Below are 14,257 nucleotides of genomic sequence, written 5' to 3' on the forward strand. Positions count from 1 at the left end.
ACTCTCCGCTCCTGGCACCACAACCCTAATCTCAGCCTGGACATGATGATAGGGGACAATTGGCGAGTCACTCCTACCTCCTGTGGGGCTGGGCACAGGTCTTCGCTCCAGACATTGTAATCTAACAGGAGTGCGGGCTCAGATTTGATCTGCCCCTCATCCCTCCCTGTCATGACAGAGGGAGGCCTGACCAAACCTGAGTGGTGGTGTGACCTGGTGCATCAAGTCACAATGCCCAGAGTGGGAAGCTAGGCTGAGCATCATGGGACAGGGGCCGAAAAGCATATGTTGCTATGCGGTGAGTCACAGACAGAAAAAAATGTCATGGACAAATAGAAAAAAAAATCACACTATCTGACTTTTTTTTCCCCACTGTAACAAATCTGCTGCCCTATTTATTGAATACGGTACTCCACTGGTATTTAAGGTGACAGGGTGAAACCTTAGTGCTGCTATATTTTTCCATTAGCCATCATTGTGAAATGGATGGATAAAGGGGCCACCAAAACTCTGAGCCATCTGTTGCCACAGAACAATTGCTGCAGTTGCTGCCACTTGGCACCATTTACTGCCACTGCTGCCCTGTACTATCTGTTGCCACCATGCTGCCGCTACTGCCTTGAAGTTGCCACCAGTGTCTGCACACTCCGCAAATACAGCAGGCTTGGCTCAGCTCTTAAAGAGACATCATTGAGATCTAGGACTTTGACAGAGCCCTTACCACTAGACAGGCTCTCCCAAAAGCAGACAACAGTCTTTTTACTCTCTCTCTGTCTCTTCTTCTGCTCTATCCAGGCTCCCTGACCCAATAGTGCCTGACAGCAGTGTCAGTTAGGGTGGGCCCAGGAATATTTAATGTCAGTGTCTTGGCCTTGCATTTCCCAACTATGTCAATTCCATTTGGTTATCCCCCATAGTCAAAATGTAACTGAATTTTAACCACAATGCCCCAAACCGTCACAAAACTGAAATGTAAAAGGAGGCCTGACCCTTTCCGTCTACTTGCTTTGCTCTCCAACTGATGCCAGCTCTCCAGCTCCCTGGCCAGTGAAGTCCCAGCTCTTAAGCACCTCTGGGACACTCCCATTTCACCAACAGATGCTTACAGTGATGTCCTTTCAGTCTAAGTCTTCAGGCCACAGGGCTTGCATTAATTAAAACATCTTCAATAGACTATGTAGTAATGCTCATGAACATGCACTAACTACAAATTGAAAAGAGTCAATGATGTAGACATACGATTAAAACATACAATTAAGCTCTCCAGGGTTCGTAAACCCATATTTGGGGCTCTTGGAACTTAACTGTGCCATGTTTAACTTGTCATGCTACATGTTTTTTTCTAACCTGATGTTGTTGTGAACACACCATCTTTACAAAGGCTGGTTTATTTTGATACAGGATGCTTTTTCCTGATCAGGTGTATTGTGTAAACTCCCCCAAATTATTGTTTAACACTTTCTCTCAGGTATCTTCCATTTGAAAGTACCCGAGTCCTCACTTGTTGGTTCAGCCATTGGAAGAATCAGAGCTGTGGATCCTGACTTTGGGAAAAACGCAGAAATTGAATACAACGTCGTCCCAGGAGATGGAGGGAATTTATTTGACATCACCACAGATGAGAACACCCAGGAAGGGGTCATCAAACTGAAAAAGGTATTCATTTACTAAAAATCTAGTGGCTGAAATTTGAAAATGAATCATACAACTAAACATGATACGTGACATATAGGGTGAAATCTTAGTCCCATTGAAATCAGTGGCAAAGACTCCATGGACATCAGTGGAGCCAGAATTTCACCTCTTATGTCACACTCAATCAACAATGACCTGTGATGCATGAGTTTTGTTTATGTACTAATTATTAGAGATGATCAGGAACCAACATTTCCATACTTCATTTTGACATTTAAAAAAAAATACTTCCAATTCACAACAAAAAATGAAAATTTCCCACAATATGAAATTTTGGAAAATATGGAATTCCAGGTCAATCAAAACATTTTGCTATGATTTTGACATTGTTTTACTTTATTAATTTATACAAGATGAGTTTTGTAGCCTCTTCCCAATAAGGCTTCTGCTTCTGCCTATGCCATAGGTTTCTCCAACCAGGTCTTCCACCTAGCTGGCGTAGAGAACCCCCTTCCAGGTTCTTCAACCATGGTGTTTTGTTCCCTGCTGGTCTCTCTTCCACTATAATCTTTTGTTGACCTTTAATGGAAGAAGCAGGTCATCTTCAGTTTAAAACCCGTACCTGGCTTCAAGCCATCACCTGGGAGGTAGATAATCAGCCACAGCTGGGGCTAAGACTACGTAACTTTAAGGGCCATTCCACCTTGTGGGACTTCCTCTCTTACTGGCCACCGTGGCATTACATTCAAGCTTTCATTTCCATACCTAGTCATTTCCAGGACACCCTTTTTTTCCTTCTTCATTTGCAAAAGTTTGGATATAATCTCTTTTGTCATTTTTAACTGATGAATTATTGGAAAATTATCTCTCTCTCTTTAGGAAAATTCTGATTACCCTTTTGCCTCAGCAGATACTTCAAAAACAGCTACATTTTGAACGGTCACACTTGTGAAAACACAGTGAGGGCCACCAGATGCCAAGTTTGAACCAATAATGAGTATAAACGATTGACTGGGAAAAAAATTGAGCAGGCATAGTAGGCTTTAGATAAGATTAAATTCTCCCCGGCCCTGGGTTTGCTTTTAAGCCTCTACTATGCTGTGTGTGAGGGAAGGAAGAGTAGTTTGCACAAAGTTGTAGCTTCAGCAATGCAGATGCACTACAGTGTATACACACTACACTTGTGCAAAGACATTTGAAGCGGGGATAGGCTACACTATTTGATTCCCCCCCCCCCCCCCGCACTGTAGCAACACATACGCAGAAGGGTTTGCACTGATACAACTGCACTAGTGCAAATAAACACATACATACATAAAGTCCAGTGTAGATAACATCTTAAATTGCTTCCATGTAGAGGTGGTCAATTTTTTGTTTCTTTTACAATGATTTTCTGATGAAAAATGTCCCCTTTTCACAAAACTATTTTTTTTTCTCTGAGAGAATTTCAGTTTGGCCAACAAATTTCAATTTTCTGTTTATTTTATTTTATTGGGGGGAGGAGGGGTGTCAAGAAGAAAGGCTCCCTGACTGCTTTTCTGTAAGGCTCTTGTGTATTTCACTTCCACAGTGAAATTGACAAAAGGTTTCCTTGAAGACTGCAAAGGCAAAGAGCCTGGCCACTCAACCCCCCCTCCCCCCGGGCTCTGGGACAGAGAGGCCTCCCATGTTGTTACCATCACTCCTGAAAGTCATAGCAGCCCAAGCTGTAACTGGGGGTTGGCTCCCAGCTCCACAGCAGGGATGCTGAAAGCCCTGAGAACCCTAGCTCTAGCCAGAGCTCTTGGAGCTATTAGAGCCCAGAGCCTAGGGGTCTGGGGCAGCTGTGAAATTAACAAGAATGTCAATTTCATTCAGCAGCTCTCAGCTTCCCAGGGAGCAGATTTCATTCCGGAAACACCATCTGTTGGTGTTTCCAAAACAGAATTGTGTGTTGGGGGATTTCTGGTTCATGGGAATTTTTTTTTTAAATGGATTCATTCTAATATGAAACAAAGACAAATTTCAAAAATAAAGAATTTCCCACAAACTGGAAATCCCACATTTTAACCAACTTTACTTCAAGACTGGCTTGTGAGGAAGAGGTTAATGTCTCATAAAAAAAAAAATCATGGACACAGGTAAATCCTCAATCTGATTATTTGTTGGTCTCCACACTATTTTTGCTGTATTTACTTATTTTATCCTTTGCATTGTCAACCTGTTACCTGTTATCTTCTGAATGCATTTACAACAATAAAAAACATCCTCACTGTAATATATTGGCCAATCAACATTACCTAATGCAAGCAACAGAACTTTGGCACTGAATAGGAAAACAAAAACAAACCAAAAAAAAAACAAAAAAAAAAAAACACCCTATCCCCTCTCAATCTTCCCCATCAGAAAGAGCCTGAACTTAGAGATAGGCTTTGAAGATCAAGAATTCTGGATCTGTAGTATGAAGTAATGCAAAAGGAATAATTCCAGAGTGCAGGGCCCTCCATTGAAGGATGCCTTTACATAGGCCCTGATCCTGCATTTTGCCCTTTGTATGACTTTGCTCAGGTAAAATTCCCATTGATTTATCCCTTCAGACTTCAGTGGCTTGGGTGCTTAAAGATTCACAAGCTTAAAGTTGTGCATTGATTTAGGTGCTTTACTGGAGGGGTCATAAATAAGAGCAACATGATTTTCAGATGTGCGGAAAACTTGCTGCTCCCTTAGTTGTTTGTTATAAGGAGTGCACACATATGCTGTGACCAGAGAGTGAGACACACTCTCTATTTATGTTCAGGAATGAGTATTTTAACTGGAATATTGTCCCAGTAAAAGGGTGCTAATATATTCCATGTTGAAGTTTGGCTTAGCATTGTTCCTATGAAATATAGCAATTAGGCTCTTCATCTGCATTTTTTTATGCAGACTCCTACCTGCTGATAGTGGGAGGGGGGAGAGAAAGAGTGCAGCAGATGTTACTGAGCATTCTCAGTACAAGCCAAGCAACAAATCTGCATTGCCTCTATCTGGGATACTAGTAGTTACTGTATTGTTATATGCACAATGAAATCCCTTGCAAACACACTAGCCTTTCATACTAGTTAGTCTTTACACTAAGGAACATATTTTTTAAAGGACCATCACATAGCCTGTAAAATTATTCATGAATTTTATCAGCAACTTTATCTATTTATGTATTTTAAATCAGGACACTTATTTAGTGGACTTCCATGGAATACCTGGAGACTTAAAATTAAGCACAATCTCAACTGTTTTACTGGATTCTGATCTAGGTCCTGATTTTCAGAGGTGCTGAGCATTCACAATGCCCTTAGAGATCTGACACAATGTGTGTTACGCTCACTACTCATATAGTCAATGGGACTACGCACATGGGCCTAGTTGTTGTGAAGCTCAACATTAAAATTTCAAAGTACATTCTCAGACTCAACAGGACTACTTAAAATGCTTAAAGTTAGGCATATGCTTCAGTACTTTGCTAAATTGGGACCTATTAACATTCAGGCTCATCTTTAGGACTCCAGTAACTATTTGACTAAAAAAATCACAATTTGCTGAAGCAGCTGCTCAGTACCACCACTTAACCAAAACAATTATTGTCTCCTTAAAAAGCCAGTTTGCTTTCCCCTCTCTGCTTCTTGTATCACAGTCTATTAACATATCTGGGCCACTGCTGTAGTTCAGCACTAGTTTGAGCTGTATCAAAACACAGTCATGCTATTTGTAAAACTTGTTTTTATTTGTCATGAAAAATTTGCCATGGTAGAAGTTCTCCTTCACCACATACAGCTTTTTCTCTTAAATGGTGCAATTTCAATATGTAAATGAAAAATGTCTTGCTGAACAAGTCTTTGTAAATTTGTTTGGGTGAAAAGCTGTATTTGCTGGTGGAAAGGACACATGCCAGGTTTTTCTCTTCAGTATTCAAAGTGAATTGACAAGGAGAGGGAGTTTTGTGCTTCTCTGGCACTAGCTGGATTTTGTAAGCCAATGCTTTTTATATGGAATAGGTGCACATCTTAAATTTCGGAATGGCGTTGCTGACCATTTAGCTTTAAGATATGATCTGGTGTATAAGCTTAGTTATTACAGTGATCATTCTATAAACAAGAAACAGATTATGTTACATTCTGCAAGTCAGAGGCTTCTATTGGCATTTAGCACCACTGTGTGGTTGGTATAGGAATAGCTCCAAGGAAAATGAAAGCAATGAACCTAAAAAGTGTGTGTAGGGGGGAATTCCTTATGGCTTAAAAACAACATCCTAATCAATCAGCTTTTTAAACAATTCATAAATATTAGTAGTTAGACATACAATTATTCATTTCTATGCACGTAAATGTGTCTGTTTCATAGATAGTGACTATCATTTTATAGAGACATAAGGTGGGTGAGTTAATATGTTTTATGGACCAACTGTTGTTGGTGAGAGAGACAAGCTTTCAAACTTACACAGAGCACTTCTTCAGGTCTGGGAAATGTACTGAGGGCAAGTATACATTACAAAATTAAGTCTACCTAACTTACATTGTTGTACAGCCAGCACAGTGGCATTGGGTATGTGATAGGAGAGTGAGATCATCTGCAAAGTTTAGGTCTTCAAGGGATGAGAAGGGTGTCCATTTAATGCCTCTTGACATGTCTTCTGTTGTACGCTGCATTACCCAGTCAATGGCAATGCTGAAGAGGATTGCAAACATGACACAATCCTGACATACTCCTGTTTTCACTTCAAAATTGAGCTCACTGTGATTAATACTGCATATAAAGTTGAAATAAAAGCTGGTCCTGTGAATGCTATCAAAAGCCTTCTCAGAGTCTATGCAATGTATGTAGAGTTTCCGTTGCCATCCTAAGTATTGTTCTATTATGTTTCTTAGAGTAAAAGTCTGCTCTGTGCATCTATGCTGTTTTTGAAAACCAGCTTGCTGTTTTCTGTGAATGCTATCGACTGCCTCTGATATATGCTGGACTATGATCTTACACAATACTTTGATTGGCACAGATAAAAGTGTGATACCACCTCAGTTATTACAATCACAGGGAGTTCCTTTCTTTGGTATCCTCACTATAACCCCAATGGTCCACTCATCCGGCGCTTTTTCCCTTTCCCAGACTGATGTAAATAGAGGGGCCAGGATAAATGCTGCTAACTCAGAATTTAACTTGAATAATTCTGCAAGTTATTCTTGCCAGGAGCTTTCCCATTTTTTAAGGATTTGATGGCTTGAATGATCTCTTCCTTAGTTGGGGTGTCTGTGTTGATATCAAGATCTTCTTCTGCCTCCTGGATGTTTGTTTCCTCTTTAGGTGGCTCCCCATTCAGCAATTCTTTGAAATGATCTGTCCAGCGCATTTCTTGTTCTTTTTCTGTTATTAGGTGGCCTAGTTTGTCCCTGATGAGAGTGTTTCTTGGTGTCTGCTGTTTACCACTGATAAGCCATGTCATTTTGTAGACTGTTTCTTGTTCACCAAGAGCAGCTGCATCCTTTGCTTGTGTTGCCACATTATCAATATAATGTTGTCTGTGTGCTCTCACAAGGCATTTGACTTCCTGGTGCACTTTTCTATACTGCTCACAGTATTTGTCCTTCAGCTTCTGGGATTTTGTGTCTAAAACTTTTTTCTTCAGGGTTAGTCTGGTTTTTATGGCATTCCATGTGCTGGGTGTAATCCACTCCTTCCTTCTCTTCTGCCTGTAGACTAGACAGGCTTCACTGCTTTGTGTATAAATTGCTATTACTTTGTCTGACTTCTTGTTGATCGCCTCATCTTCATTCCCCTCCTCTTTATCAACGTTTGCAAGTGCTTGAAACCTGTTCTTTAGCTGCAGAATGAAGGCTTTCTGTATTTCAGGGAACTTTAGTTTGTGAATGTCATAATGTCTGTGCCCCTTGTTTGGTGGACCACACATCTCAGTTTTAGGTCACAAGGTTGTGGTCATTGCCAACATCTGCACCCTTTCTCACTTTCACATCTGTCAGTGAGCATCGCCATTTGCCATTGATCATTATATGATCAATCTGGTTCTTATCTCTGCCATTTGGAGAACATCATGTCAGCTTGTCAATTTCACGATGTTGAAATAGGGTTCCACGGATGACTAGGTCATTCATATTACAGAAATCAAAAAGCCTCTCTCTGTTTTCATTCATGATGCCACACCCATGTCTTCCAATTGCTCCGTCTTTGTGTTGTCCTTACGGACCTTGGCATTCAGGTGTCCCATGACAATAGTTAGGTTGTGGCATGGTACTCTCTCTAACTCCGCTTGTAATGTAAGTTAGAATTTGTCCTTTACTTCTCCATCATTGTCATTTGTTGGAGCAGAGCACTGAATCAGGGTGTTATTATGTTTCCCTTTCAGTCTGGCTCTCATAAGTCTTCTGCTGATGGACTTCCATTCAAGCAGGAAATGCTCTACTTCCTTCTTCAAAAGATTCCTTCTTCAAAAACCCTTATGGTGTTGTCCATCATCTCATCCAGAATACAGCAAAGTTTCTCCCAAGGCAGTTGTTAATCTTCCTGATCCCATCCATCTCACGGACACCCAGGATGTGTAAGCTGTAGCGTCTCATCTCTGCTGTGACCTGAGCTAGCTTCTCTGTTTCATACATTGTCCGTACATTACAAAAAACAAGTTTGGTTTTTGTCTTGGTGTTGAGCACTTCAGTCTTCCTGCCAGTAGCTTCCTTTCGTCTTTCACCACTGGCAGTCATACGGGTCATTGACTCCTGAAGGCCATCACACACAGTAATGGTAGATTTCTCTGTTGCTGTTCCCGTAACATATTTGTTTTTTTACGGGAGAGGGTTGTTAGCCCTGTGCCTAACCCCCAGCCTGGAGGACCAAGGTCCATGAACAGAAGTTGGCCGAATAAAAAAATGTTAACTCAGCCATCTTGTCTCTCTAATATATATTTCCCTGTGACATCAAGACAAACCCCTAATCTTACCAGAACTGATAGGGGATCCTTAATCACCACAGCAAGTATCAAGAGACACTTGAAAGAACCAAGCTGTACAGCACTACGTTTATTTACCTCAGAAGGATGCATATTGAGTCAGACCTATGGAATTTGCACCTGAGCTCCCAGAGTATCTAAAACTTCTTCCAGTAAGTATCACATACCACTGAGTATATGAAACAAGACCATCGACAAAAAAATGGGCATTAAAAAAAAGTGATTATAAAACAACCAGAAATTCTGAACTACCAAATCAGCCATTATTTCGCTAGCACAGATAATATGATTACTGTAAGGCCATTTCTGGAATACACTACTTCCCTGCACTTCAAAGGTGTATTTCCCTTTTTAAAAATTCTCACAGTAACAAAAAAGCAAAAGGCTTCATTAACCAATAAGCTGTGCTGCCTGTTAATAACAGGACACTTGTACATGTCCCAGGATATATTACAAGAGAGCTAAAACCTGTAAACTAATGTGACCCAAGGGAATGTCAAGGGTTTTTGCAGACACTGATACTCAGCACAGCACAGACAGTCAGTTGTAAGAGAGGATTGTCCATGTGTGTGTAATATGGGGAGACTTCATATTTTAACAAGGAGGAGTAGACATGCCAAGCCTTTGGCATAGGTAGATACCCACAATAAAGCAAAGAATGCTGTCAGAAAGATGATGGTGGTCATCAAAAAGATACAAAGCTAATGAAGTGATCAAAAACAGGAAGTGGAGCTCTTGAGTCTCCAAAGACCAAATCAGCCAGTGTTGCCAGGTTTTTTTGGTTGGTTGGTTGGGTTTGGTAGCAGTTCAAGAATTGAAACTCTTACTGCAGGAGTTTGTATGGGCTAGTAACATTTTTTGAGTTCCGTATAGATGAGTGGGAAATTTATCCTTTGGTTAGACATCTATTACCACCAGTTCACTTTAAACATTCTAGTTGTTACTGTATACCCTCTGTATAAATTTTGCTCGTAATTCATTATTACAAGGCTGATTAACTACATTCTTATCACATTGCATGCAAAAACAAACATTGATGTGCCACATTGTCACAAGATCTTACCTTATAGTCATGGGAATGCAACCATTTCCTCACTTGCTCTCACTGGGAAGTTGGATTAACACTCCATTTTAGCTAGGCCACACCTTTCTGGAATAATGACAGTCCAAATATATCAAAGAACAAAATCAACCCCTTTCCTGTCTCATTCTTTGCCCGGGCCACAGGCTTTCAAATACTGAGCATCTGTGTCCACCTTGGTGAACTGAGTGAAGCAGAGCTTCTGTCCGATTCCATCTGGAAGTCCCTAAAAGGAAGCTGGCATCTAGTCCAGATATTAAACTGTTTCTTCTGCTCAAGGTCACTTCCTTCACCTCTGTCTAAAGTCCTTGACATTTTCTGAGGTCTTAGCAAAAAGATCAAAACCACAAAAGTGCATCATAAACAATAAGCCCCAACCTCTTCCTGTTCCTGGCTTCCTGTGGGTGACTGAAAGCAAACCATCTCCAGGCTGCTTTACCCTGGCCATGTGGCTTCAGATCCTTCTCAAGCTGCCACCCAAGACCAAGAACTCCTTCTGCTGCTTCTTCTCTCCCTGTTGTGAGGGAATGGAGCTCATATGTACATCTTGTTCCTTTTCATCAGTCCTGGAGGTAACTGCTAACATTTCCTAGCTGTCCCTTGGACGAGAGCTCCTAGCATACTGCTCGTTCTGCACACTCATCAGAAACGTAGGACAGTGCTGGAGCTGGAATCTTCCTTAACAGACCAGCATGCCCTATCACTTTTATTTTTATTTTTACTATTTCAAATCCAGTGCAAGTCAGTAGTTACTGAAACAAAAGAAAACAAAGAAAAAAAAAACAGTTAACATCCGACAGATATTTTGGAAGTCTGTGTTAAAGTTGGTGGTCTCAGCCCATTTTTGTGGATCAGTTGTTGAGACATTACAAAAACACATCATCCCAATGAGAGCGCATTGACTTCCTTGTTGGCAGACTCAACAGATCACATTTTATGTTCATTCAAACCTTGGCCCACCATCCCATCCATGACAGAACTGTGAAATATGGATGTGGCAGTTTGGGGGAAGCTTGTTCTGCCTGTGTCATGCTGTACTTGTTCTATGGATAAATATTGGAGGTCATGAGGCTGCCTGTTCAGCACTTTTTGTGAGCTCTTATTTTTCTCATTCTGAGAATGAGATGAATACATACAGTTATTTTCCCACCTATGTCATCCTTATCAAGACAACTCAGTAAGCATGTTTTGCAACTTTAGAATTTTGGTTTCAGAGTAACAGCCGTGTTAGTCTGTATTCACAAAAAGAAAAGGAGTACTTGTGGCACCTTAGAGACTAACCAATTTATTTGAGCATGAGCTTTCATGAGCTACAGCTCACTTCACCGATGAAGTGAGCTGTAGCTCACGAAAGCTCATGCTCAAATAAATTGGTTAGTCTCTAAGGTGCCACAAGTACTCCTTTTCTTTTTTTAGAATTTTGGACAACCTTCTAGTTGGGGAGGAAAAAATCTCTGTTGCATTTTCCTTACACAATTTACATTAAAGTATTATTTGTCAGTATTCCTTCACTTCCATGTGGGGTAAGGGAAGCAGTAATATTTCAAAATACCTCTACTTTCAAATCAGAGGGGTTGATGTGCTTTCCTGTTCACACTAATTAAACCAGTTCCTGGTACCTCCTATGAAGCTAAATAGTGTGGTTTGTCATTATGTGTTATTTTATTTTAGTATTTACAAAGTGATATTGCTATACACAGCTCTGCATACACTGATAGTGCTTTACTAAGAGTCTGTATACAGTAGCTAATAGCCGAAACAGAGAGAAGAAAGAAAGGGCCTGCCAAGAGAGCCAAACTCCTTTGTTATGAGACTGACAGGAGATCATTACAAAATGCTCCCATAATAACTCTACAGCTACATGGTTGAAAAAATAGCCACATTGGTGCTAGCAGAACTGTCATTCCCTTATGGGAAAAATCCTATGAAATGAAGCAAAATGATTGCCTTTCTTTATGGCAGGTTTTTTGTAACGGTCTGTTTGAAGTTAATAGACGTCTATGGTACAGATAAGAATTTTCAATAGGTTTAAAAAAAAACTGTAGAAAGGAGCTCATTACATATTCAACTCTACAGATTTTTAGCAAAACTTCCATAGACCCTGGCTTTTTAATAAAACCGCATTTTTTGTCTCTATTAACTTCTTTCATGAATTTTAAAGCATTTTAATCATCACATTAGAAATAGAGATTTGACTGGGGAATCTTTTAGGAAAAACTAGCTGAGGAACTAAATATTTATCAAATGCAAATTCTGCTGTGCTCGGAGCCCTTTAACATCAAAGTTACTAGTTTACTAACACTAAGAACTTTATGTGCGTAATAGGGTTTAGTTACATAGATCAGACACCAGGTGGCAGCACAGATGTGAAATTTTTTTGGCAGCTAGAATACCTTAACAAACTACAGTTGACTGTCAGGAGTAGGGCACTATATACACCTTCTTTTGTGATGTGAGAAGCAACCACAAAAACAATACCAAGGAACTACATTCCAGACTTTATAAAACTTGAAAAGTTTATAGAAATCTAGTCTGGGAACTAGGCAGCTCGAGGATATTCAGCCATCAACTTTTCTGACAGACGCCCAATCCAGACGTCAACTGGATGTCAGGATTTGAGGTGTATAGTAAGATTTGCACTAATTATCTGCATGGTTGAGGTCTGCAAGCAATCTCATTTACATAGAGCTACAGGTTGTAAAGCAAATCTTTCCAATGCCCGTTCTAGAGTTTTCTGAGAGCACTTTGGGTATGTAAGAAGCTAGATGAGGAGGAATGAGGCCAGGGAACAACTAATGATGCTTAAAAGCTTCCACACCTTATTGCACTTGTTTCTTTCTTGTCCAAAATGATATTTACAAAAAAACAAAAAAAAAAACCAAAAACAAAAACAAAACCTAAAATCTGAGTCAGTTGGCATCTGCAGACATACTTTGGCCTATATAAATCCTATTTACATTTATTTGGCAGGCAGTCTTTGAAATGCAGTGTTTCCATGATTAGATAGTGGAAGATGCTACCATTTGGGCCATTTGTATTTTGTCTGAAATGGTGCATTCATCACTAGTGTATTTATTAGTACTATAAAATGTATTATTTTGACTCTTTCAACTCAGTACAGTTTATGTTTCTGGGCAGTCCATAGTACAGACTCACTATGCCACAGATAAAAGGTGAAGCAGACATCCAGTCAGATAGGGCCATCTGCAACACAAATAACTTCTTTGGGTCCCAACACTATTCCTGCCTAGAGCTAGGTGAAAAATGCAGATTCAGTAACACAAACATTTTTGCAAATTCACATTGCTGTTGCTAACTCATTGGAGTAATAAAAAAATATCTTGATCAAGACATTCATTTTGACATTTTATAAAAATAAAAAAAACTTTTGATTTTTTGGTTCAAAACAATTTTTGTTTTCAATTTTCTTTCAAATTTATTTTAAAAAGTTAGAGACATTATATAAAATGCTCAAAATGAAATGTAAATGTTTCATTTGGGTTTGAGAAAAATGTTTCATTCAACCTGGAATATGGGGTTGTTGAGGTGGCACTGGAGGGGAACGAAAGTAAAACTTCTGAATATTTATTTTAGGCCCATGCTTTACAAGTGGTCCCTGTCAGGCCAATTCTGCAGTCCTTAACCAGGCGAAATTCACACTGACTCCTATGACATTTTTTCCTGAATGAAGACAGCCCAGTTTGATATGAGCAGCATACCATAGTCAGAGTTTTCAAGCTTGATTATTTACATGCCATATATAGACTTAACATTAAGTCCCCAGCTTTGAAAAGCTTGCCCATATAGTATGTTTAAAATATAGAGACTTTCACAAGGATTTAAAACCATTATGCAATGTGTTTAGCTGGTGTAAATTAGCATAACTCCATTAACTTTAACGGAACTACTCCTATTTATGCCAGCCCAGCCTCTGGCCAATTATAGTCTTGTTGTGACAAGGGCAGAAAATGGCAGACTCATTTAAACCCATGCTAGAAATGAAAACTGATTGGGAGACAATGTAGTGATGGTTATGATGATGGAAATGAAATAAACAAACAATTCTTACTTCAATCCTACAGTTGTAACCTAGTGTTTTTCTTCAAATACCATATCCCTCTAAACTGAAATTTTCTAACTTGGCTATTATAACTAAAAGCCACTAGATGCCAGTATTATCTAAACATCAGGAAAAGACTGTTTCAGTAAAATGCTAGAAGCTTGAGAGGCAATCCCGCCAAATTCTGTATTGATAGTAAAGCTTCTGTATCTTTCTGACTAGATATGAGTACAATAATGCACAGAATATCACTGCAATAATGCACAGAAGAGATATCCGTGGTCACTCTACTAAAACCAAGAACACTAGATTATTTTATAATGAAATAAATTCAAATCAAAGTAGTCCCGTTTTAGTATGTAACTCTGTCAAGCAACTATAGCTTACTGTACCCAAACTGCCATGTTGCATTCAGTCCACTATAGGTTAGAGCTGTTGCCAATTTGCAAAATTAAAATCTGGATTTTGACTACATCCCCTACTCAAATTCTTCAGGTTTGTTGGGTGTTCCTGGCTT

General features: G+C 39.6%; 1 protein-coding gene across 2 annotated transcripts in view; it reads left to right on the forward strand.

Annotated features, from left to right (window-relative positions):
• CDH12 (cadherin 12) overlaps positions 1-14,257 on the forward strand; it is an 852,174-nt gene that overhangs the window by 796,490 nt on the left and 41,427 nt on the right. For both annotated transcript variants that reach the window (XM_084620075.1, XM_084620076.1), the window contains one exon: positions 1,469-1,656. In XM_084620075.1, coding sequence (XP_084476201.1) covers positions 1,469-1,656 — 188 coding nt within the window. The remainder of the gene's footprint in view (positions 1-1,468; positions 1,657-14,257) is intronic.

This window comes from Lepidochelys olivacea (assembly GCF_965140295.1).
Source record: "Lepidochelys olivacea isolate rLepOli2 genome assembly, chromosome: 2".
Taxonomy (NCBI): domain Eukaryota; kingdom Metazoa; phylum Chordata; order Testudines; family Cheloniidae; genus Lepidochelys; species Lepidochelys olivacea.